The sequence below is a fragment of the Salvelinus fontinalis genome, chromosome 23 (assembly GCF_029448725.1).
Source record: "Salvelinus fontinalis isolate EN_2023a chromosome 23, ASM2944872v1, whole genome shotgun sequence".
Classification (NCBI taxonomy): Eukaryota; Metazoa; Chordata; class Actinopteri; order Salmoniformes; family Salmonidae; genus Salvelinus; species Salvelinus fontinalis.
This window is the reverse complement of record NC_074687.1, coordinates 50540475-50567072: the sequence shown is the minus strand read 5'-3', so window position 1 is coordinate 50567072 and position 26598 is coordinate 50540475. Positions and strand designations below refer to the sequence as shown.

General features: G+C 43.2%; 1 protein-coding gene across 1 annotated transcript; it reads right to left on the bottom strand.

The window, feature by feature from the left end:
* Positions 1-16181: 16181 nt before the first annotated feature.
* asmtl (acetylserotonin O-methyltransferase-like) lies at positions 16182-26500 on the bottom strand. Its single transcript, XM_055879147.1, is given in 17 exon segments — positions 16182-17490; positions 18356-18478; positions 18660-18800; positions 19021-19153; positions 19930-20114; positions 20274-20442; positions 22742-22981; positions 23164-23464; positions 23940-24048; positions 24236-24300; positions 24414-24478; positions 24572-24619; positions 24750-24881; positions 25130-25238; positions 26378-26417; positions 26420-26480; positions 26483-26500. Coding segments are annotated over 17 exon segments (2145 nt in total). The 3' UTR covers positions 16182-17284.
* Between the last annotated feature and the right edge of the window lie 98 nt (positions 26501-26598).

The following is a 26598-nucleotide window of genomic DNA, read 5'->3' as shown; positions in this document are numbered from 1 at the left end:
ATAAGGTGACACAGGGTTACGAATGTCCTTGTGAACTATTTGAAAATGAAATCACGTCCTGCCAGATGTAATAAAAGAAGGCTGTTCATACATGTAACTATAGATTTGAAAAGCAGAATATTGTTGCCTATTGATGTAGTTCTCCGCATACACAGTAAAATTCACCGTCTTTGATCGAGATCAGATTACACTCACTGTCATGGGAACAGTGACGCCATGACAACTTTTGTTTAGTGTAATAGTTCCCCAGCTGTCAACCACAACCCAGACCACAGGTTCCTCTCAGCAGACAAGACGGAGCTCGAGTTACAATACACGTCAAAAAAAAGAGAGAACAAAAAGGCCTAGAGCAAGTATAAAACAAGTCATATCTGTTGCTGTGTTTCCTTCCGTTATTGGGGGAGAACTTACATTTTTGGCAAAATATGCCTTCAGAAAGTATTCATACCGCTTAACATACCCCCTTTTCTGACCAATCTCCACACAATACCGCATAATGACAAAGTGAAAACATGTTTTTAGAAAGGTTAACAAATTCATTGAAAATTAAATACAGAAATATCTCATTTACATAAGTATTCACACCGCATTGCTATTGGTCCTTCTTGAGATGTCACTACAACATGATTGGAGTCAACCTGTGGTCAATTCAATTGTTTGGACATGATTTACAGTATAATTGGCTCATTCATCCCCCTCCTCTCCCCTGTAACTGTTCCCCAGGCCGTTGCTGTAAATGAGAATGTGTTCTCATTCAACTTACCTGGTAAAATAATGGTAAAATCTAATAAAAATAACATTTGGAAAGAAACACACCTGTCTATATAAGGTCCCACAGTTGACAGTGCATGTTAGAGCAGAAACTATACTATGAAGTCCAAGGAACTGTCCGTAGATCTCCAAGACAGAATTGTGATAAGGCATATATCTGGGGAAGGGTATGAAATCATTTCTAGTGTGTTGAAAGTTTCAAAGAGCACAGTGGTCTTATCATTTAAAAAATATGAAACTACCCAGACTGCCTAGAGCGGACCATCCGACCAAACTGAACAACTGGACAAGAAGGACCTTGGTCAGGGTGACCAAGAACCCAATGACCTCTCTGACAGAACTACAGAGTTCCTTGGTGAGATTGGAGAACAGAAGGACAACAATCTCTACAGCACTTTACCAATCTGGCATTTATGGGAGAGTGGCCAGACGGAAGCCACTCCTGAGAAAAAGGCACATGACAGCATGCCTGGAGTTTGCAAAAAGGCACATGAAAGACTCAGAGCATAAGGCAAAATGTTCTGTGATCTGATGAGACAAACATTTTACTGCAAAGCACTATGTCTGGGGGAAAAAACAGTCACAGCTCATCACCCGTCTAACACCATCCCCACCATGAAGCATCATTCTAAGGGGAACTGGAACTAGAAGACTGGGACTGGAAGACTGGTAGGGATAGAGGGAACAATGAATGTAGCCTAATATAGGAAAATATTTGATGAGAACCTGCTTCAGAGTGCAAACGACATTAGAAAGGGGCAAAGATTTACATTCCAACAGGACAATGGCCCCAAGGATACAGCCAAAGCAACACAGAACAAGAATGTGAAAGTCCTTAAGGGGCCCAGCCAAAGCCCAGACCTGAATCCCATTGAAAATCTGTGGAACGACTTGAAGATTGCTGTTCACCCCATCTAACTTAACAGAACTTGAGAAAATTTGCGCAAAGCTAATAGAGACATACCCATGACTCAAAGCTGTAATCGCCACCAAAGGTGCTTCTACAAAGTATTGACTCAGGTTTGACTACTTATGTAAATTAGATATTTCTGTATTCCATTTTCAAAAAATGTCATTGTGATGTATGGGTAATTAATGTTACTATCAGGCTACATAAATAACTTTGCAGTTTCTAAGTCAATTGATGTAGGTTAGTAGAGCGTTCAATATGTTTATTCTGTGGTTAAGGCAAAGGGGGTATGTGAAGCGGTATGAAAACGATAAAACATGTTCCAATTAAAACTCTGAAAATATAAACCAATTGACCCAAATACTGACGGGCAACTATTTTCATTTTCCATCGGACAGTCGAAGTGACAGCAATGAATCAATGCCCAAAATAATGAGGGGTAAAACAGGTGATTATATTGAAAGCACAAAATTAAGAAATACAGTGCTTTCAGAAAGCAGTCACACCCCTTGACTTTTTCCACATTTTGTTGTGTTACAGCCTGAATTTAAGATATTTTTTGTCACTGACTTTTGTCACACAATACCACAATGTCAAAGTAGAATTATGTTTTTCAAATTTTTACAAATTAATAGAAAATGAAAAGCTGAACATTTGGACTTTGTGTGCAATAATAGTGTTTAACATAATTTTTTGAATGACTACCTCATCTCTGTACCCCACACATAAAATATTCTGTAAGGTCCCTCAGTCGAGCAGGGAATTTCAAACACAGGTTCAACTACAAAAACCACAGAGGTTTTCCAATGCCTCGCAAAGGGCACTTATTGATAGAAGTCTTTTTTTTAAGCAGACACTGAATATCCCTTTGAGCCTGGTAAAGTTATTAATTACACTAAGGATAGGGTATCATAAAACCATTCACTACAAAGATACAGGCGTCTCAGTTGCCGAAAGGAAGGAAACCGTAAAAAAATTGTGAGGCCAATGGTGGCTCATCATGAGACCAATGGTGACTTTAGGAGTTTAATGGCTGTGTTAGGGGAAAACTGAGGATGGATCAACAACATTGTAGTTACTCCACAATACTAACATAATTGAAAAGAAGGAAGCATGTACAGAATAAAAATATTCCAAAACATGTACAGAATAAATACATGCAACCTGTTTGCAACAAGGAACTAAAGTAATACCGCAAAACATATGGCAAAGCAATTCTCTTTTTGTCCTGAATAGAAAGTGTTATGTTTGGGGGCAAATCCAATACAACACAATACTGAATACCACTCTCCATATTTTCAAGCAAAGTGGTGGCTAAATCATGTTATGGGTATGCTTGTAATCCTTAAGGATTGGGGAGTTTTTCAGGATAAAAAGAAATGGAATGGAGCTGAGCACAGGCAAAATCCTAGAGAAAAACCTGGTACAGTTTGCTTTCCGCCAGACAATGGGATATTAATTCACCATCCAGCAGGACAATAACCTAAAACACAAGCCAAATCTACACTTGAGTTGCTTACCAAGAACACAGTGAATGTTCCTGTTACAGTTTTGAATTAAATCTGCTTGAAAATCTATGGCAAAACCTGAAAATGGTTGGTTTTGAAAATAATAATGGCCGAATGTTGCACAATCCAAGTTTGGGAAAGCTCTTACAGACTTACCCACAAAAACTCACAGCTGTTATCGCTGCCAAGGGTGATTCTAAAATGTACTGACTCAGGGGTGTTGAATACTTAACTAATGATATATTAGTGTTTTATTTTTCATAACATTTTGACAAATGTTCGAATTTTTCTTCCACTTTCACATTACATAGTATTGTGTGTAGATTGTTGACAAAAAAATGACAAATCCATTTTAGTCCAACTTTGTAATCCAACAAAATGTTGAAAAAGTCAAGGGGTGTGAATACTTTCTGAAGGCACTGTAAGTCAAAACACACCTAACACACACACTTCTCTCCACCACAACATGCAAGCTTGTATGATTGACAGTCACAGTGAACATGTTGCAGCGTATTGTTTGTGTGTGTGTGTGTGTGTGTGTGTGTGTGTGTGTGTGTGTGTGTGTGTGTGTGTGTGTGTGTGTGTGTGTGTGTGTGTGTGTGTGTGTGTGTGTGTGTGTGTGTGTGTGTGTGTGTGTGTGTGTGTGTGTGTGTGTGTGTGTGTGTGTGCCTGTGTGCGAATGAATGGAGATGATACCAAGTCGGTCTGCTGCCAGCTGAGATTGCCCTCGTGAGAGATCCAAAATAACAAGAAAGGGGCCCTCAGTGGGTCAGATGAAGGCCCGTCTCCAATCATTTCAGCATGGAAAGAAACGGAAAGTCCCCTCCCCTACTATAGGTCTGACTAACTGACATCCTCTTTAAGGAAAGGTAAGAGAGGAAATCTCTAGTTGTCTGTTTGACTGTGATGAGGTTTTCCAAATACAATGTTACCTAATGAGATAATATCAAAATGAACACTCAATTCTCTCCATTTACTCTATTCTATTTTTCACATATTCCATCCTACATGGGTGGGTGAATGAGTGGGTGAGTGAATGAGTGGGTGGGTGAGTGAGTGAGTGAATTGAGAAGGGCTCTGAGCGTTTTACACAAATTAAGTTGTGATACTGTACATGTGTAAAGGTTGTTCTCCTCCTCTTCGTCCGAAGAGGAGGAGTACGGATTGGACCAAAGCGCAGCGTTGTGATATGACATAATTATATATTAAAATGATAGACGAAACACGAAAACACTTTAACAAACTACCAAAACAAATAAACGATGTAGACAGACCTGGACTTGAGAACTTACAATAAACGAAGAACGCACGAACAGGAACAGACTACATGAAACACAAACGAAACAGTCCCGTGTGGTAGACATACAGACACGAGATACAACCACCCACAACAAACAATGTGAAACAACCTACCTATATATGGTTCTCATAAACGTAAAACACCTGCCTCTGATTGAGAGCCATACAAGGTCAATTAAACCTGGCACTTAACACAGAACAAACAACACAGACTGCCCACCCAGCTCACGTCCTGACCCACTAAACACAACTATAAAAAAAGAAAACAAGGTCAGGAACGTGACATTACCCCCCCCCCCCTCAAGATGCGGACTCCGGCCGCAAAACTCAACCTCAAGGGGAGGGTTTGGGCGGGCATCTGTCCACGGTGGCGGCTTCGGCTCCGGACGCTGTCCCCACACCACCATAGTCACTCCCTGCTTCCGTATCCCCCTCTCAATGACCACCCTCCAAATAAACCCACCTAAATTAAGGGGCATCACCGGGATAAGGGGCAGCACCGGGATAAGGGGCAGCTCCGGACTGAGGGACGGCAGCTCCGGACTGAGGGACGGCAGCTCCGGACTGAGGGACGGCAGCTCCGGGCTGAGGGGCGGCAGCTCCGGGCTGAGGGACGACAGCTCCGGACTGAGGGACGACAGCTCCGGACTGAGGGACGACAGCTCCGGACTGGCTGACAGCTCTGGCTGGTCATGGCTGGCTGACGGCTCTGGCTGCTCCTGTCTGGCGGAAGGCTCTGGCTGATCCTTTCTGGCGGAAGGCTCTGGCTGATCCTGTCTGGCGGAAGGCTCTGGCTGATCCTGTCTGGCGGAAGGCTCTAGCGGCTCCTGTCTGGCGGACGGCTCTAGCAGCTCCTGTCTGGCGGACGGCTCAGAAGGCTCATGGCAGACGGGCGGCTTTGCAGGCTCAGTACAGACGGGCGGCTTTGAAGGCTCAGTACAGACGGGCAGTTCACGCGGCGCTTGGCAGACGGACAGTTCAGACGGCGTTGGGAAGACGGGCAGTTCAGGCGCCGTTGGGCAGACGGGCAGTTCAGGCGCCGTTGGGCAGAACCAGAGGAGTGTCGCCGCCCCAAAGCGGAGCTGGAGGCAGCGAAAGCGGAGAGGCGGCATTATGAGGCGCTAGCAAGGCAGAGCGGCTGGAAGCCCGAGAGGCTCACCCAAAAATGTATTGGGGGGGAGGGGCTAGCTGGGTCAAGTAGGAGACTTGAGCCAACTCCCCTTGCTTACCGTAAGGAGCCGGTCAGGGCAGTATTGGAGGTGAGCGACGCAGAGACAGTGAAGGAATTAATGGGGAAATTGGAGGAGAGAGTGATGAGGGATGTGCTGGTTTGGTGCATGAGGCACGGCATCCGCCCGTCGTAGTGTGTCGTGGATTTGATGTCGCCTGAGTCAGCCCTCCATACTCGTCCTGAGGTGCGTGCTAGCCGTCTGGTGAAGACTGTGCCAGCACCACGCACCAGGACTCCTGTGCGCCTCCCTAGTCCTGCACGTCCTGTGCCAGCTCAGCGCACCAGCTCTCCTGTGGCAGCTCCATGCACCAGCTCTCTGGTGTCGACGCCACATACCAGGTCTCCAGTTCCAGCACCCTGCACTCGCCTTGAGGTGCGTGCCCTCAGCCCAGTACCACCAGTGCTTACACCACGCACTAGGCCTAATGTGCGTCTCCAGAGCCCTGTTCCTTCTCCTCGCACTCTCCCTGTGGTGCGTGTCTCCAGCCCAGTGCCTCCAGTTCCGGCACCACGCACCCAGCCTCCTGTGCGTCTCCAGAGCCCTGTACGCACTGTTCCTTCTCCCCGCACTCGCCCTGAGGTGCGTGCCCTCAGTCCGGTACCACCAGTTCCGGCACCACGCACCAGGCCTACTGGGCGCCTCAGCAGGTCAGAGTCGGCCGTCTGCCCAACGCCGCCTGCACTGCTCGTCTGTCCAGCACCGTCTGAGCTGCCTTCCAGTCATGAGCTGCCCTACAGTCATGAGCTGCCCTCCAGTCATGAGCTGCCCTCCAGTCATGAGCTGCCCTACAGTCATGAGCTGCCTTCCAGTCATGAGCTGCCTTCCAGTCATGAGCTGCCCTACAGTCATGAGCTGCCCTACAGTCATGAGCTGCTCTACAGTCATGAGCTGCCCTGCAGTCAAGAGCTGCCCTCCAGTCATGAGCTGCCCTCCAGTCCGGAGCTGCCAACCAGTCCGGAGCTGCCACCCAGTCCGGAGCAGCCACCCAGTCATGAGCTGCCACCCAGTCCGGAGCTGCCACTCAGTCCGGAGCTGCCACTCAGTCCGGAGCTGCCACTCAGTCCGGAGCTGCCACTCAGTCCGGAGCTGCCACTCAGTCCGGAGCTGCCATTAGTCCAGAGCTGCCTCTCTGTCCTGAGCTACCCCTCTGTCCTGAGCTACCCCTCTGTCCTGAGCTACCTCTCTGTCCTGAGCTACCTCTCTGTCCTGAGCTACCTCTCTGTCCTGAGCTACCTCCTAAATCATGTGGGGGCCTTGGGGAGGATTCTTAGGCCAAGGTCGTGGGCGAGGGTCGCCACTCAAAGGACGCTAAGGAGGGGGACAAAGACAATGGTGGAGTGGTGTCCTCGTCCTGCGCCGGAGCCGCCACCGCGGACAGATGCCCATCCAGACCCTCCCCTTGAGTTTTAGGGGTGCGCCCGGAGTTCGCACCTTGAGGGGGGGGTTCTGTCACGTTCCTGACCTGTTTTTTGTTGTTTTGTATGTGTTTAGTTGGTCAGTGCTTGAGTTGGGGTGGGCATTCTATGTGTTGTGTTTCTATGTTGGGGTTAATGTGTTGCCTGATATGGTTCTCAATTAGAGGCAGGTGTTTGACGTTTCCTCTGATTGAGAACCATATTAAGGTAGGCTGTTCTCACTGTTTGTTTGTGGGTGATTGTCTTCCGTGTCTGTTTGTATTTTCGTACCACACGGGACTGTAGCGTTTGTTTGTAGTCTGTACCTGTTCGTGCGTTCTTCGTGTATTTGTAAGTTCTCATGTTTAGGTCAGTCTACGTCGTTTATTTGTTTTGTAGTTTGTTAAAGAGTTTTCGTGTTTAGTCGTTCTGTTAATAAATATTCATTATGTATTCACAACCCGCTGCGCCTTGGTCCGCTCATTCACCACAAGACGACCGTTACAACATGGAACATAATTATTTACTTTATTTGCACACACTGTATAGATTTTTCTATTGTGTTATTGACTGTATGTTTGTTAACTCCATGTGTAACTCTGTGCTGTTGTTTTTGTCGCACTGCTTTGCTTTATCTTGTCCAGGTCGCAGTTGTAAATGAAAACTTGTTCTCAACTGGCCTACCTGGTTAAAAAAAGGTGAAATAAAAATAAATCAAATCAAATTATTCACAAAAAAAATGTCACTAATTAGAAATCTTGGCATGTTTCAGACATTTTGTCTTATTAGTTATTATTATACAACATGTAATTCTTGTCGAAAGTTGATACATCATCTTTGGTGGCAGACAGGATCCAGGCAGGTTGTGAAAATGGTCCTCTGTCCCTTAAACCTGCCGATATACGTTTATGATCACACAGTCCACACATACAGTTCTTTCCCTCAATATTCCTCCTCTGTCCAACCTGAGAGATACACATTAACAAGACTCCAGCAAGTCTCCATTGTTATTTCAAACTGGTAGAAGCACTCCTGTTATTTTTTCTTCTATCTTTGAAACAAATTAATGAAACTCTTCCTAATTTGAACAATTGTGCAAATTAAATGTTGAGGAGCTAGCTATCATCTCACTTACACTCATTGTTTGCTGAAGTAGTGGTCTAGTCAGTAATTATTTACAGTTGAATTCAGAAGTTTACATACACTTAGGTTGGAGTCATTAAAACTCGTTTTCAACCACTCCACAAATTTCTTGTTAACAATCAATAGTTTTGGTAAGTCGGTTAGGGCATCTACTTTGTGCATGACACAAGTAATTTTTCCAACAATTGTTTACAGACAGATTATTCCACTTATAATTCACTGTATCACAATTCCAGTGGGTCAGAAGTTTACATACATTAAGTTGACTGTGCTATTACATCATTCCAGAAAATTATGTAATGGCTTTAGAAGCTTCTGATAGGCTAATTCACATAATTTACCTGTGTACCTGTGGATGTATTTCAAGGTCTACCTTCAAACTCAGTGCCTATTTGCTTGACATCGCGGGAAAAACAAAAGATATCAGCCAAGACCTCCACAAGTCTGGTTCATCCTTGGGAGCAATTTTCAAATGCCTGAAGATACCACGTTCATCTGTACAAACAATAAAATGCAAGTATAAACACCATGGGACCATGCAGCCGTCATACTGCTCAGGAAGGAAAAGTGTTCTGTCTCCTAGAGATTAACGTACTTTGGTGCAAAAAGGGCAAATCAATCCCAGAACAACAGCAAAGGACCTTGTGAAGATGCTGGAGGAAACGGGTACAAAAGTATCTATATCCACAGTAAAACGAGTCCTATATCGACATAACCTGAAAAGCCGCTCAGCAAGGAAGAAGCCACTGCTCCAAAGCCGCCATAAAAAAGGCAGACTACGGTTTGCAACTGCACATGGGGTCAAAGATTGTACTTTTTGGAGAAATGTCCCCTGATCTGATGAAACAAAAATAGAACTGTTTGGCCATAATGACCATCGTTATGTTTGGAGGAAAAAGGGGGATGCTTGCAAGCCGAAGAACACCATCCCAACTGTGAAGCACGGGGGAGGCAGCATCATATTGTGCGGGTGCTTTGCTGCAAGAAGGACTGGTGCACTTCACAAAATAGATGACTTCATGAGGGAGGATAATTATGTGAATATATTGAAGCAACATCTCAAGACATCAGTCAAGAAGTTAAAGCTTGGTCGCAAATGGGTCTTCCAAATCAACAATGACCCCAAACATACTTCCAAAGTTGTGGCAAAATGGCTTAAGGACAACAGGGTCAAGCTATTGGAGTGGCCATCACAAAGCCCTGATATCAATCCTATAGAAAATTTGTGGGCAGAACTGAAAAAGTGTGTGCGAGCAAGGAGGACTACTAACCTGACTCAGTTACACCAGCTCTGTCGGGAGGAATGGGCCAAAATTCACCCAACTAATTGTGGGAAGCTTGTGGAAGGCTACACAAAACATTTGAGTTAAACAAGTTAAACATTTTAAAGGGAACGCTACCAAATACTAATTGAGTGTATGTAAACTTCTGACCCACTGGGAATGTGTTGAAAGAAATAAAAGCTGAAATAAATCCTTCTCTCTACTATTATTCTAACATTTCACATTCTTAAAATAAAGTGGTGATCGTAACTGATGTAAGACAGGGAATTTTTACAAGGATTAAATGTCAGGAATTGTGAAAAACTGAGTTTAAATGTATTTGGCTAAGGTGTATGTAAACTTCCGACTTCAACTAAAAACACACATGAATAGCAGTGATACTGTACTTAATAAATTATTGTAAAAATTGTTGATCACACATTTATTTGAATTGATAGTTTTGTCAACTCTGAAAAATAGCACAATATAGTACGACATAATATAACTCTACAGCATAGACTTTCTTTCAGGACAGCAATTTCTTAGTTGGACAACAATTAAACAAAATTGGAGTAGACAGACAATCTCAAAATGTAGATTTTTTTGAGTCCAGGCTCCCGAGTGGCGCAGCGGTCTAAGGCACAGCATCTTAGTGCTTGAGGCGTCACTACAGACACCCTAGTTCAAATCCAGACTGTATCACAACTGGCTGTGATTGGGAGTCCCATAGTGCGGCGCACAATTGGTCCAGTGTCGTCCAGGATTGACTGGTGTAGGCCGTCAATGTAAATAATAATTTGTTCTTAACTGACATGGCTAGTTAAATTAAATAAAGAAATAAAAGGCTCTGTCGCAGCTGGCTGCAACCGGGAGATGGCACACAACTGGCCCAGAGTCACCCGGGTTAGGGGAGGGTTTGGCCAGCAGGGATGTCCTTGTCCCATCTCGCTCTAGCAACTCCTGTGGCGGGCCAGGCGCATGCATGCTGACACGGTCGCCAGGTGTACCGCGTTTCCTCTGACACTTTGGTTCAGCTGGTTTCCGGGTTAAGCGGGCGTTGTGTCAAGATGCAGTGCGGCTTGGCTGGGTTGTGTTTCTGAGGACACACGGCTCTCGACCTTCGCCTCTCCCGAGTCCGCACGGGAGCTGCAGCGATGGGACAAGACTGTAACTACCAATTGGATACAACAAAAAAGGGATACAAATGATTTATTGTTAACCATAAGAACTTGCTCCTGTAGTTCCTTTTGAGGTTTACATTTTTTTGCACAGAGAAAAATAGCACTATATTGGTGAAGACATACTGGATATTGGTGTAGCGTCACTTTAACTCTAAAATATCCACGTTGCTGTTTTATTGGCCAACACTGCCCTCATGTGGGTAAAATATGGGGTGCACTAAATGCCTCACTACTAAGCAACAAAACAGGTACATGGGTCTATATACCTTTGGGATCCCATACTTGGTATAGTAAATATCAGAAAATAAAGTGTGAAATGTCATAAAAGTCCACACAGAAGTAAGCCCATATACAGTACCAGTCAAAAGTTTGGACACGCCTACTCATTCAAGAGATTTTCTTTATTTGTACATTGTCGAATAATAGTGAAGACATCAAAGCTATGAAATAACACATATGTAATCATGTAGTAACCAAAACGTGTTAAACAAATCAAAATACATTTTATATTTTAGGTTCTTCAGAGTAGCCACCCTTTGCCTTGATGGCAGTTTTGCACACTCTTGGCATTCTCTCAACCAGCTTCACCTGGAATGCTTTTCCAACAGTCTTGAAGGAGTTCCCACATATGCTGTCACTTGTTGGCTGCATTTCCTTCACTCTGTGGTCCAACTCATCCCAAATGATCTCAATTGGGTTTAGGTCGGGTGATTGTAGAGGCCAAGTCATCTGATGCAGCACTCCATCACTCTCCTTCTTGGTTAAATAGCCCCTACACAGCCTGGAGGTCTGCAACCCAGAATTTATAAGATACTGGTTGAAATGAAAACAAAGGCCCAGCCTACAATAGTCAAATGTTTATTCACGAGAATGTTCTGAAGTCCACAATACAAAGACATCCATTTTATAGCGGCGCACATACTTCCACACAAACAGTAGATACCATACGCACATACATACACACGAACAGTAGGTATTCTACACACATACTGTATCAATAACCAGCCAACACAGATTTGGGAGACCGTGAGAAGTACTCCCTGCCCTCTCCCAAATCTGTGTCCCCTAGCCAAGGTCGGCACCGAATTTTGCTCATGTTTAAGATACTATAAAGACATAATGTACAGATATATTGGTTTACCCTAATTCTGACTAAAACTACACACATCATTTATTATAATTTTACTGACTAAAACTACACACATCATTAATAATAATATTATGATTCTAATCATTTTCAAACAATTATATGGTTTCAGGGTGGAATATTCTAATCATTAATTTAAACATATAAATACCATTGAACAGTGTCACCAGAAAAGCACCCCTTCACCATCACACCTCCTCCGCCATGCTTCACGGTGGGAACCACACATGTGGAGATCATTCGTTCACCGACTCTGCGTCTCACAAAAACACAGCGGTTGGAAACAAAAATCTCAAATTTGGACTCATCAGACCAAAGGACAGATTTTCACCGATCTAATGTCGATTGCTCATGTTTCTTGGCTCAAGCAAGTCTCTTCTTATTATTGGTGTCCTTTAGTAGTGTTTTCTTTGCAGCAATTTGTTCATGAAGGCCTGATTCATGCAGTCTCCTCTGAACAGTAGATGTTGAGATGTGTCTTTTACATGAACTCTGAAGCATTTATTTGGGCTGCAATCTGAGGCTGGTAACTCTAATGAACTTATCCTCTGCAGTAGAGGTAACTCTGGGTCTTCCATTCTTGTGGCGGTCCTCATGAGAGCCAGTTTCATCATAGCGCCTGATGGTTTTTGCTACTGCACTTGAAGAAACGTTCAAAGCCCTTGACATTTTCTGGATTGACTTACCTTCATGTCTTAAAGTAATGATGGACTGTCATTTCTCTTTGCTTATTTGAGTTGTTCTTGACATAATATGGTTTTTGTCTTTTACCAAATAGGGCTAGCTTCTGTATACCAGACGCAATAAGGAAACAAATTCCACAAATTAACAAGGCACACCTGTTAATTGAAATGCATTCCGTATGTGTTATTTCATAGTTTAATGTCTTTTCTACAATGTAGAAAATGGTCAAAATAATGAAAAACCTTGGAACGAGTTGGTGTGTCCAAACTGTTGACTGGTACTGTATATATATACACACTGAACAAAAATATAAACGCAACATCTAAAGTGTGGGTCCCATGTTTCATGAGCTGAAATAAAATATCCCTATAGGCACAATGTTCTAAAGGCACAAAAAGCTTATTTCGCTCAAATTTTGTGCACAAATTTGGTTACATCCCTGTTAGTGAGCATTTCTCCTTTGCCAAGATAATCCATCCACCTGACAGGTGTGGCATATCAAGAAGCTGATTAAACAGCCTGTGCTAGATACAATAAAAGGCCACACTAAAATGTGCCGTTTTGTCACACAACTCAATTGGCATGATGACTGCAAGAATGTCCATCAGAGCTGTTGCCAGATAATTGAATGTTAATTTCTCTATCATAAGCCGCCTCCGGGCGTTTTTAGAGAATTTGGTAATAATTCCAACCGGCCTCACAATCGTAGACCCTCTGCAACCAAGCCAGCCCAGGATCTACACTTCTTACATGCGGGGTCCTCTGCGACCAGCCACCCGGACAGCTGATAAAACTGTGGGTTTGCACAACCAAATAATTTCTGCACAAACTGTCAGAAACCGCCGCCAGGAAGCTAATCTGCATGATGTTTTGAACAGACTGCAGTTCGGCATTGTAACCGACTTCAGTGGGCAAATGCTCACCTTCGATTGCCACTGGCACGCTGGAGAAGTGTGCTCTTCATGGATTAATGCCGGTTTGAACTGTACCAGGCAGATGATAGACCGCGTGTATGGCATTGTGTGAGCGAATGGTTTGCTGATGTCAACGTTGTAAACAGAGTGCCCCATGGTGGCGGTGGGGTTATGGTATGGGCAGGCATAAGCTACGGACAATGAGCACAATTGCATTTTATCGATGGCAATTGAAATGCAGAGATACCGTGACAAGATCCTTTGGCCCTTTGTTGTGCTATTCATCTGCCACCATAACCTCATGTTTTTGCATGATAATGCACGGCCCCATGTCGCAAGGATCAGTACACAATTCCAGGAAGCTGAAAAAGTCCCAGTTCTTTCATGGCCTGCACACTCACCAGACATGTCACCCATTGAAAAAGTTTGGGATGCTCTGGATCGACTTGTATGACAGCGGGTTCCAGTTCCTGCCAATATTCAGCAACCTCGCACTGCCATTGAAGAGGAGTGGGTCGACATTCCACAGGCCACAATCAACAGCCTGATCAACTCTATGCAAAGGTGAGTCACGCTGCATGAGGCAAATGGTGGTCACATCTGATACTGATCCACGCCCCTACATTTTTTGAAGCCATCTGTATTCCCATTCATGTGCTATTCATAGATTACGGCCTAATGGATGTATTGCAATTGACCGATTTCCTTATAGGAACTGTATCAAAAGTCAAATCTTTCAAATTGTTCCATGTTGCGGCTATATTGTTGTTCAGTGTACATGTATTCAAATATCTGTTTTGATGATACAAAACAAAAAATCCATAGAAACTTTGATTTCACAATTTAAGCATTATCATGGCATCCATGAAAGGTTGGTTTCTGCTGCTCTGCATACAGGCGCTTCTAAACCCATGTCCATACAGAAGGTGTAAGTATCGGGTCCTGTCCCTCTCCTTCAGTCTGGAACAGCATGTTGAGATACTGGAGATCCGTGTAGGTTCCACCCACCATGGTCTCTCTGCTATGATCGAAGCACCTCCTGGTCCGAAACACAAGGCCGTGTTTTTAGAGCTTGCCTGGGTACTTTATCACTTTATCCAGAAACCAACCTGTTCATCGTGCAGGTTTTCCAACTCCACACTGCAATGAAAGTTTCAATCAATAAACCTATCATCAAGACCTATCTCATATCAAATCTAATGTTATTGGTCACATACAAGTGTTTAGCAGATGTTATTGCGGGTGTAGCGAAATGCTTGCATTTCTAGCTCCGACAGTGCAGCAATATCTAAAAACTTCACATATACCCAATACACACAAATCTAAGTAAAGGAATGGAATTAAGAATATATAAATATATGGATTAGCAATGTCAGAGCAGCATAGACTAAGATACAGTAGAATAGAATACAGTATATACATATGAGAGGAGTAATGCAAAATATGTAAACATTATTAAAGTGACTAGAATTCCATTTATTAAAGTGGCCAGTGATTTTGGGTCTATGTAGATAGGCAGCAGCCTCTAATGTGCTAGTGATGGCTATTTAACAGTCTGATGGCCTTGAGATAGAAGCGGTTTCAGTCTCTATGTCCCATATTTGGTGCACCTGTAATGACCTCACCGTCTGGATGATAGCTGGGTGAACAGGCAGTGGCCCGGGTGGTTGCGGTCCTTGATCTTTTTGGCCTTCCTTTGACATCGGGTACTGTAGGTGTCCTGAAAGGTAGGCAGTTTACCCCCGGTGATACGTTGGGCAGACCGCACCACCCTCTGGAAAGCCCTGCGGTTGCGGGCAGTGCAGTTGCCATACCTGGCAGTGATACAGCCTGGCAGGGTACTCTCAATTGCACATCTGTAAAAGTTTGTGAGGAGTTTTAAGGTACCAAGACCCAGTTGCACTGGGCGGGGTTCAGACCCAGGGCCTCGAGCTTAATGATGAGCTTGGAGGGTACTATGGTGTTAAATGCTGAGCAATAGTCAATGAACAGCATTCTTATATAGGTATTCCTCTTGTCCAGATGAGATAGGGCAATGTGCAGTGTGATGGCAATTGCATCGTCTGTGGATCTATTGGGGCGGTAAGCAAATTGAAGTGGGTTTAGGGCGACAGGTAAGGTGAAGGTGATATGATCCTTGACTAGTCTCTCAAAGCACTTCATGATGACAGAAGTGAGTTCTAGGGGGCGATAGTCATTTAGTTCAGTTACCTTTGCTTTCTTTGGTACAGGAACAATGGTGGGCATCTTGTAGCACGTGGGGACAGCAGACTGTGATAGGGAGAGATTGAATATGTCCGTCAACACACTAGCCAGCTGGTCTGCCCATGCTCTGAGGATGTGGCTAGGGGTGCCGTCTGGGCCGGTAGCCTTGCGAAGGTTAACACGCTTAAATGTCTTACTCACGTCGGTCCCGGAGAAGGAGAGACCACAGTCCTTGGTAGCGGGCCGTGTTGGTGGCACTGGGTTTTCCTCAAAGCGGGTGAAGAAGGTGTTTAGCTTGTCTTAGCTCATCTTAGTGTTATCAGGTGTGACAGTGCTGGGCTGGAGTAAAACCCTGCACACCATAGCTTTGAGACCAGGATTAGGTGACCACTGCTCTACACAGTTGCATTAACATTGTTATTCAAAACACGCGGACAAATCAGATTTCAGACAAGCCACGCCAAAGCATAAATACTGCAAACACATTGTTACAAATAGTGTACACAGAAAGAGAAAAAAACAACAGCTGAATTATTTCAGACAAAATATTTATTTCATTATTGAAACAATTCAGACAGGAAAATTGTCAAACGGCAAACAACGAAGTGTTGTGGTGGTCTCAAAAGTCTCACAATGTTGGGAAAGTGGTCAGTTAAACCATGTTGGTTGTCTTTGCTGTCATGACAGTTTTATGCTACCAATTCTCCCAATCTCAGAATTAGAAGTTCATCCATGTTTCTCAAACGTCAAATTTAGAAGTTGTTCCAACCATCACATTTTGAAGTGATTAAGGTTAAGTTTAGGCATTAACTCTAAATTGTTATGGTTAAGTTCAGGCATTATCTCCAAATGGTTATGGTAAGGGTTAAGGTTCGGGATAGGCTTACGCTCATCCATCATCCCCAACACCCTTAGTACGAAGTTTCCCAAACTCGGTCCTCGGGACAGCAGATTAAAATGATCAAAGCGTGATGATTAGTTTATTATTTGAGTCAGCTTTGTAGTGCTAGGGCAAAAAACTAAACATGCACCCCTTGGGGTCCCGAGGACCGAGTTTGGGAAACCCTGCCCTAGCAAAACCAAAACCTACTTGAAGGTAACGGCACTCACTGTTGCCACCAGTGGCCGGTTTCCACGTCATCTCCCTACGTCCTCAGAAATGGATGGACATCGAATACTGACTTATATCACGGGAGACCTGGCTGGCTTAATGACAGACTTCAAGGATTACTGTGAGATCAAAGTCAGCTGCATAGACATACCTCTGCTAGAGTCTATATTGCAGTGTTTGAAAGAAATGCCTTCACTGTGGTCCATTTTTATAATTAATTAAAAGTCACACTTCCTGACCCCTTTGAAGATCAACAAGAAATGGATGGGTAAAAGTAATATGTAATGAGGCCCTGTTTGAATATTTCCTTCCTACCTTTCTTGAAGTAATCGTTGATCTGACATGACAGGATGGCTGTAAGCACAGTTTGCAATCACCCATCCCTGCGTCATGTCAGATCAGTGAACCTTTAGTATTTAAACAGGGCCTCAGTGTCTAGTGGTTGGGGAAAGAGTTTGATTCTCGACTGGGGAGGTATTTCATTGATTTATTTTCTTTATTGGTTTCAAGGTTTGTCTCCAAGTCACTCAGTGACACACAGGATGGCATCCAGGAGGTTGTGTGTGTGTTTGATTTGCGCTGAGGTGAAGCCGTGGCTCTTCAGTAGGAGGCTGTATTCGGAGGCGCTCCTTTGTCTCCCCTCGGTCATACTGAGGGCCTGAAGTAGGCCTCTGCTCGGCCCCTTCCTGTCCTCATCCAAAAAGATCTCACTCACCAGCACGCAGCAGCCTGGGACGGATATGGCGTACACAGGATGTACGCATACATATTTAACGTTGTGTATACAATCAGTATTTACATTAGCATGTGAAAGTCAAATTCATAATATGCAATAAAGGCATTTTGAACTATGATACACATAATTTGGACTAGTCAATTGGTCGTTTTTTTAATAAGGCAATAATGTAGTATTTCTTAAAAGCAGAGACAGTCAGGTACCTAGGCTAGTCAATGATGTGTGCCCTCTGCTTCTCACTTTTGATTTGAAGAGTTGAACATGCAACTTGCACACTGTTAAAACACTACGTTGTTTATTATAACCTTGTGGTTAATTCCGTTTCGGCTTGAGCCAACTCCTCTGTGTTCATTCAAGTTCATTAGAACTTATTTAATCTGCCTAATAAACTTATGCTTTTTACACACTTTGGTGGGTGGGCAACATAGCAGAACATATCATCGCGTGACTCAAAGTTGACTTTGACATGATGGTTGTTATTATCAATATTTGCGTAGAAAAGCATTTACACCGCAAATGTCACTATCTATTTCATCGACTAAAATGTCAACACTAGGACATTTTACAGAAAGATTTTATTTTTTCATCAGGCCTGTCGTGAGTTTTCTTATGGGTCAGGGAATTCATCCACATAAAATTGTTGGAGGGAAATTGTAATTCTGTTGCTAAATGTATGAGTAATGTATGGCATGACAACAACAGATGAGTTGGCTTTGGCACATACAGCATGGGACCAGGCTAACTCTTTACACAAGCACAAGTGATACACAAAAAAATGTCTAGCCAATGTGTGAATCATTATCCTTATCAGGGTCAGAAATCAGAATCCAAAAATAATATATTGTTTTTCACTCTTACCAGGATTGCATGCTTTCGCAATTTTACTCAGCAAGATGTGTACTTTCTCATCCGACCAGTCGTGGAGAATTCTTGCCAGGATGTATACGTCTGCCTTGGGAAGCTCATCTTTGAAGAAATCTCCTGTTCAGACATTAAAAAGAAAAACTATTCATTACATTTGACATGTACCCTGACAGAAAACAAATTCATGATCAAAATGGCACTTATTGCTAAATGCTATTGTGCATCCACAGAACACATTACCCATGATGACAACAGTATTCTAAAATCCATTCCACCCTCTGTAAGTCATTAAACAAACCTGCTACAAAAGATACTCTGTCATCTGCGTCATGTGGCCGGAAGTGACCGCTCATCTCAATGACTTCGGGTAAGTCGAACATGGTCACAGACAACCCCGGGTGTGCTTTGGCAAACTCATACGCCATGGCCCCAGTGCATCCTGGGTGATAGGTAAAACACTGATGATTGGTATGGATTGATTCTGATAGGCTACACCCGACTCTCTATTTAAGAGCATACTTCTAGCCAGAGGCTTTGTAATGTAAATCACAATGAAGATAATAATGGAAGGGCCATTTGAGATTTTACTACAATATTGTAGCAATACAATGTGATGGCCATTTTAAATGGAATTGAGGTTTAGGTTACTATGACCTTACCGCCCAGGTCGCAGGCCGTCTTATACTTGGAGAGGTCAAAGGCCGTCGCCACGTCTCTACCAGAAACCTTTGCGATGCTGTGCATGGCCTTCATGAATCGCAGCTTCACTTCATGTCTGCTGTAGTAGGCATCCTATAACAATGGACGAAAACAATAACAGTTACCACTCCAATACTCAGTTCTACAGTTAGAAAACAAAACATTAGGAACACTTTCCTAATATTGAGTTGCACCCCCTTTTGCCCTCAGAACAGCCTCAATACGCCAGGGCATGGACTCTACAAGGTGTTGAAAGCATTCCACAGGGATGCTGGCCCATGTTGACTCCAATGCTTCCCACAGTTGGCTGGATGTCCTTTGGGTGGTGGACCATTCTTGATACACACGGGAAACTGTTGAGCGTGAAAATCCCAGCAGCGTTACAGTTCTTGACCCAAACCGGTACACCTGGCACCTACTACCATACCCCATTCAAAGACACTTAAATATTTTGTCTTGCCCATTCACCCTCTGATGGCACACATACACAATCCATGTCTCAAGGCTTAAAAATCATTATTTAAACTGTCTCCTCCCCTTCATCTACAAGGATTGAAGTGGATTCAACAAATGACATCAATAAGAGATCATAGCTTTCACCTGGATTCACCTGGTCAGTCTATGTCATGGAAAGAGTAGGTGTTCTTAATGTTTGCATATTCAATTGTTTACTTATAAACAATAATACAAAACCATTCTATCTGGTGTTAACTGGATAGAATAATCAACACGTCTCCCACACCTTGACTAGCTGATTCTGCTAAGCTTGAACAAAAAGCTGCCGTACTGTGGCTCTCCAGGAACAAGACTGATCTGCTGAATAATTACCAAGGTAACTGCAATGTGACATGAAACTTGATTGTTATTACCTGGAAAAGGTTATCAGAGGTTTTCCCGAAGGCCTTCTCGTGCTGGTTGGTCCCCTCCCTCACAGCAGTCTCCAGGTGGGTGAAGAGAGGCCACACCCGTTCGTTACAGTGCTGGATGTACCCCTGCAGAGAGAGGGGACCGTCCGACAGCAGGAAATGCCTGGACATCGCTGTGTTTGCGTATTCTAGGGAGAAATTGGCATGTCAGGAGGCATGTTATAAATCACTCCGTAACACACACAGCTTAGACGCCATGAACAATGTCTCGGAAAAAAGAAAGAATATGTCTAACAGAAGGAAACAAATTATAGAGGGAGACAATGTGAGAAATTGAGACAGTATACCTTTTCCCGTTCTTTGCAGGAGTCCCAGAGAGACGCAGGCCTCCAGCAAGCGTTCGGTCCCCTTCAAAGATGCTTTGATCCCCTGGGCCACATCCTCAGCCTGCAGCTCCCCTGTCTTACTGCTCCTTAACACGTCAAACACACGCAGCTTGGATGCTGTGAACAACACCTAGGATACAAAACAATAGGGAAAAACGATCAATGCGAGAATAGAGAACAAAGAGGAGCAATAGAAAACTCCAAATCATGTTTTAACCTACCTCAAGCAAAAGTAGTTTGATTAATAAGCCTAAAATTAAACTTCATGCAACCTCAGCTTGAACATGAATACATGAACAACATAAAACCTAGATGTATGGGAAACTAAAACATAACAGCAAGGGATTCAATGTTTTGTTATAGTACATACAGTTGAAGACGGAAGTTTACATACACCTTAGCCAAATACATTTAAACTCAGTTTTTCACAATTCCTGACATTTAATCCTAGTAAAAAGTCCTTGTTTTAGGACAGTTAGGATCACCACTTTATTTTAAGAATGTGAAATGTCAGAACAATAGTAGAGAGAATAATATATTTCAGCTTTTATTTCTTTCATCACATTCCCAGTGGGCCAGAAGTTTACATACACTGAATTAGTATTTGGTAGCATTGCCTTTAAATTGTTTTACCTGGGGGTAGCCTTCCACAAGCTTCCCACAATAAGTTGGGTGAATTTTGGCCCATTCCTCCTGACAGAGCTTGTGTAACTGAGCCAGGTTTGTAGGCCTCCTTGCTCACACACGCTTTTTCAGGTCTGCCCACAAAGTTTCTATGGGATTGAGGTCAGGGCTTTGTGATGGCTACTCTAATACCTTGACTTTGTTGTCCTTACGCCATTTTGCCACAACTTTGGAAGTATGCTTGGGGTCATTGTCCATTTGGAAGACCCATTTGCGACCAAGCTTTAACTTCATTTAACTTCATGACTGATGTCTTGAAATGTTGCTTAAATATTTCCACGTAATTTTCCTCCTCATGATGCCATCTATTTTGTGAAGTGTGAAGTGCACCAGTCCCTCCTGCAGCAAAGCAACATGATGCTGCCACCCCCGTGCCTCACGGTCGGGATGATGTTCCCCCTTTTTCCTCCAAACAAAACGATGGTCATTATGGCCAAACAGTTCTATTTTTGCTTCATCAGACCAGAGGACATTTCTCCAAAAAGTACAATCTTTGTCCCCATGTGCAGTTGCAAACCGTAGTCTGGCTTTTTTATGGCGGTTTTGGACCAGTGGCTTCTTCCTTGCTAAGCGGCCTTTCAGGTTACGTCAATATAGGACCCGTTTTACTGTGGATATAGATACTTTTGTACCTGTTTCCTCAAGCATCTTCACAAGGTCCTTTGCTATTGTTATGGGACTGATTTGCACTTTTCGCACCAAAGTACGTTCATCTCTAGGAGAGAACTGCAAAAATCACTGAAGCTGGAGACACATATCTCCCTCACTAGCTTTAAGCACCAGCTGTCAGAGCAGCTCACAGATCATTGCACCTGTACATAGCCCATCTGTAAACAGCCCATCTATCTACCTCATCCCCATACTGTATTTATTTATCTTGCTCCTTTGTATCCCTACTTGCACATTCATCTTCTGCACATCTACCATTGCAGTGTTTAATTGTATATTGTAATTACTTCGCCACCATGGCCTATTTATTGCCTTAACTCCCTTATCTTACCTCATTTGCACTTCGTATATATACCTTTTTTCTTTTCTACTGTATTATTGACTGTATGTTTTGTTTATTCCATGTGTAACTCTGTGTTGTTGTATGTGTTGAATTGCTATGCTTTATCTTGGCCAGGTCGCAGTTTCAAATGAGAACTTGTTCTCAACTAGCCTACCTGGTTAAATAAAGGTGAAATAAATAAAATAAATAAAAAAGGAGACAGAATGCGTCTCCTTCCTGAGCGGTATGACGGCTGCATGGTCCCATGGTGTTTGTACAGATGAACGTGGTACCTTCAGGCATTTAGAAATTGCTCCCAAGGATGAACCAGACTCATTTTCCCATGATGTCAAGCAAAAAAGGCACTGAGTTTGAAGGTGGGTCTTGAAATACATCCACAGGTACACCTCCAATAGACTTAAATTATGTAAATTAGCCTATCAGAAGCTTCTAAAGCCATGACATCATTTTCTGGAATTTTCCAAGCTGTTTAAAGGCACAGTCAACTTAGTACATGTAAACTTCTGACCCACTGGAATACAGTGAATTATAAGTGAAATAATCTGTTTGGAAACAATTGTTGGAAAAATTACTTGTGTTGTGCACAAAGTAGATGTCCTAACCGACTTGCCAAAACTATAGTTTTTTAACAAGAAATGTGTGGAGTGATTGAAAAACGAGTTTTAATGACTCCAACCTAAGTGTATGTAAACTTCCGACTTCAACTGTAAATATATATCCATCCACAGGATACCTTTGAGGCTTTAAATCCATCCATGAGCTCGATCATCTTGCTCAACTTTTCCTTGATGTCTTCCGTCTCGTGCTCCCTCACATTCTGCATCTGCATGGTGCCCCTGCTGGTCAAGTCTGGTGCTGCAGGGTCGCTGATGCCCTGGGGCTCAGCCTCCCCGTTCTCAGAGCACTTAGACAGGTTGTTAACCAACGTGCAGGGCACCTCGCCCTCTCCACACCCACTCTCCTCCTGTTTCACCTTGATGGATGGATGAATGGGATAAATTATAAATGGATTCAATTCAATAAACTTTATTGTCCATGTAACGCATTAAAAACAATTAATTGAAAACACCAACATTGACAAATGACAAATTAAGTGTTGTGCAATAATTGCTAAGGGCAAAATACATATTTCAATGCATTGACATGTGTACTGACATTGTGGGCTGTACTGGCTGGAGGGATGTTTTGTCCTTGGCTGTCCGGAGGGCCGTTATGGGTTGGGCTGCCTGAGGGGCTGCTGGCGGCTGGCTCGGCTGGAGGGGCCGTGTCGACAGGGCTGCCTTGGGGGCTGGTCTGGATTCTGTTTTGTTTCAGGCTGCCTGGGGGGCTGAAGATGAGACTCAGCTTCTTGCAGAACTGGTTGAGCGGGAAGCCCACCACATTCAGGAAGTCTCCGTGGACATACTCCACCAGCATACCACCCAGAGCCTGGATACCATAGCCACCAGCCTTGTCCCTGTCACACACACACATACAGAGACCCAGACGCATGCACACACACAAACAGAGAAACATACACACACACACAGAGACACAACAAACACACACATGTCTCACACAAATTGAGAGACAGTGAGGCACATAGAGACAGAGAGCGATAGAGAGGGGCCACATAGTGTCAGAACTGGCCACGGTATACGAGACCACACAGCAGAACATGCTTCTATGATTGATCTAAGGCTCATTGACCCTCACTTATTTCTTTCAGGCTGAAATTATAACACAAAATCCATACCTTATCTAAAGTGACGCAAACATGGACCGGTTGGCTGTATCAAAGTCCACAAAACCATGAGTTCACAAGGTTTGAATTCAGTGAAGTGACCCCAATTGCCTCTGCGAGAGGTGAGGCTGGGTTCTAAACTTAGAAAAATCTATTGGCATTACACCATAGCCAGTAATGCAAACAGAAGAAGAGAGGTGAAACTCACATGGGTTCTCCGCTATTGATGTACTCCCAGAGTAAATCGTCAGACAGATCTGCAAACTTCACCTTAGTCTCCTCATAGAAGTCAATCACTTGATAATCAATCTCTTCACCTGGAAAGAACGGGACCTAGTCAGTTGTAAAACGGAATGCATTCAACTGAAATGTGTCTTCCCATTTAACCCAACCCCTCTGAATCAGAGAGGGAACCATTGAATATAATGATATAAACATGTACAACTTTAAGGCAGACAACTTCCCAACCTACCCTTTTACCCATTTTATGTTTTTAAGGCATACCTTCTTTCTCATGGCAGAGAATGATCGCCACTCCGGTAAAAACACTGTGTTCTTTACCACTCAACCTGTTCAGAAACACAAAAACAAAGATGAAATAGGGATAACTATGTTTTCCTTTTGTTATTATTTTTTTTTTAAATGTACACCGAATTAGCCAGAGGCAAAACTCTCTCAAAACCTTGAAAGCATTCGGTATGCATCTTGCTTGTCCACTGGCTTCTCAAGAATCAGTCCATCCACTGTCTGAGAAAAGAAGACAACCAATACAGTGTAAAGGAGATAATAACCACTATGAGATGAAGGATAGAAGACATTGATATAGCTGAATTTGCTTACAACAACAGTGTCTGCTCCAATCACAATGTCGGGAGTTTTCAGGTGTTTCTAGAACAAATTAAGAAACCACAGACATTCAAAAGTATATATTTGTTTCTTCCGTGAGGTAAGAATATTAACAGACAAATATGGTAATGATATTGTAATAATAATAACAGTAAGCAAAGGCTTCACTGACAAATGGCATCCTCTTGGCCACCTCCAGGGCCTTCTGCTTGGCAGTCTCCACAGCATACTCATGGGGCATTTTGAAGAGCCTCTTGTCTAACGTTTCCTTGAACCAGGATGGGACAACCTCAAATCGTAAACCCTGTGACATAAATGGAATAACAAGGCATCGTCACCATCAGATATTACATGTCATTACTGTACCTTAGAGGCTCAGTTTGAATAGGCTTTAAAAAAAAGTTTGTTTTCTTACTCCCTTAACGGAAGTAGTCATTGAACTTTCATGACATGGATAGGTGATTGCAAATGTCCCAATATTGTAGAAACCTTGCTTTCACTTATTCATCCTATCAAAGAAGAAGAGGGTAAGGAAGGAGGCCTCAGTCTTACCACATTGGTGAGTATCTCCAGCCTCCTTGGAGACGCACTAGCCAGGACGACCAGTTTACCGGTCAGCTTGGAAATGACAGGATTCATCAACACCATGGTGACCTCCTCACTGCGCATATACAAGTTAAACATTAGGCTACTAGTTCGTCTCTGCCAACTGTTTGGTGTCAGATGCCTGTGACTTTGCCTTGAAGTAGCGTACATACCATTTGCGGTCACACGTTACTGCCTACATACAATGCACGTATTCAGGTCAATATGCTTTTGTAGGCTACACCTCATTGTTCTCTTGTATCAAAAACACACTGACGTGGAATTTGTGGCAATGGATCAAAAGGCTATCCTTGAATGAACCTATTCATTGACGTTAAATACCTTTCGCACCTATTGGCAATATTATCTTCTGGCTGGTGTAGCTTTTTTGAGAGCCCCGACGATCGTTCTGAATGTTAAAACCCATTGCATGCGGTACGGTTTTGGAAACACAAGGAACCTTTCATATCAGCGATACATTTTTTTTTTTTAACTAAAGGTTAAATTACTTCACATCTTTATAGGGTTATGGTTAAGGTTCCCACACGACCATTTTCCCATGTTACTGCACTTATTTACGGAAAACAGATGGAAGACAGAAGCATACCTGTGCTAATTAAAAAGACATACACCACAAATGTGTTGACACTGAAAAATACTCCTGCAACTGTGTTAAAACAGTGTACAGTAACTGTATATTTAACATTTGTGACATTTTGTAGAGCGTTTTATGTTTATAGAAGCATCACGCAATTAAGAATCGATTCAGGTTTCGATTGAGTGTTTTAGCTGCCTGCGCCAATTCCCATTTAAAAAGAAAATGTAAGGTCACTGGACAATAAGGTTAGGCAATTAGGCTCCATTTAGCCATTTATTGGGCTATCCTAGAATATGCCATGAATAGACCGAATTATTATGTTAGCTGATTTAGAAGTTAGTTGACAACTTAAAAGGGAAAGGTCTGGTTAATGTTTGGATCAGTGATAATTATTGACATGGAAACAAGCAACGTTAACGTTACCATGTTGCACATTTCACTGCTTGGCTTGATAAACTCTTCCTCAGATCATGCAAGTTCAGCTATTCAGTTACGACATCTCAATCCTCAAGAAATGTTTACAACATGCAGCATACAACCTTGGGCAAAGCTGCTTTTAAGTGTAATTCAATAAATTACACTTTGAAATCTACGGCCGCTAAATGAAAAAACATTACCTGCTGATCTTCCATACGAATGAATTCCTTGTTGCGCTACAAGAGACAACGCATGCGCAACCATAGCGGAAGAAGAATCGAGCGATTCAGCCAATCCTGTGACATCTTTTTGCGTGTCATCATAAAACGTACGGTAGCCTACCAGCCAACAGAGGGCGTACATCAAGTAAGAGTAGAATGAATGGAGTTCAATGGAGATTCATGGCAATCATTCCTCATTG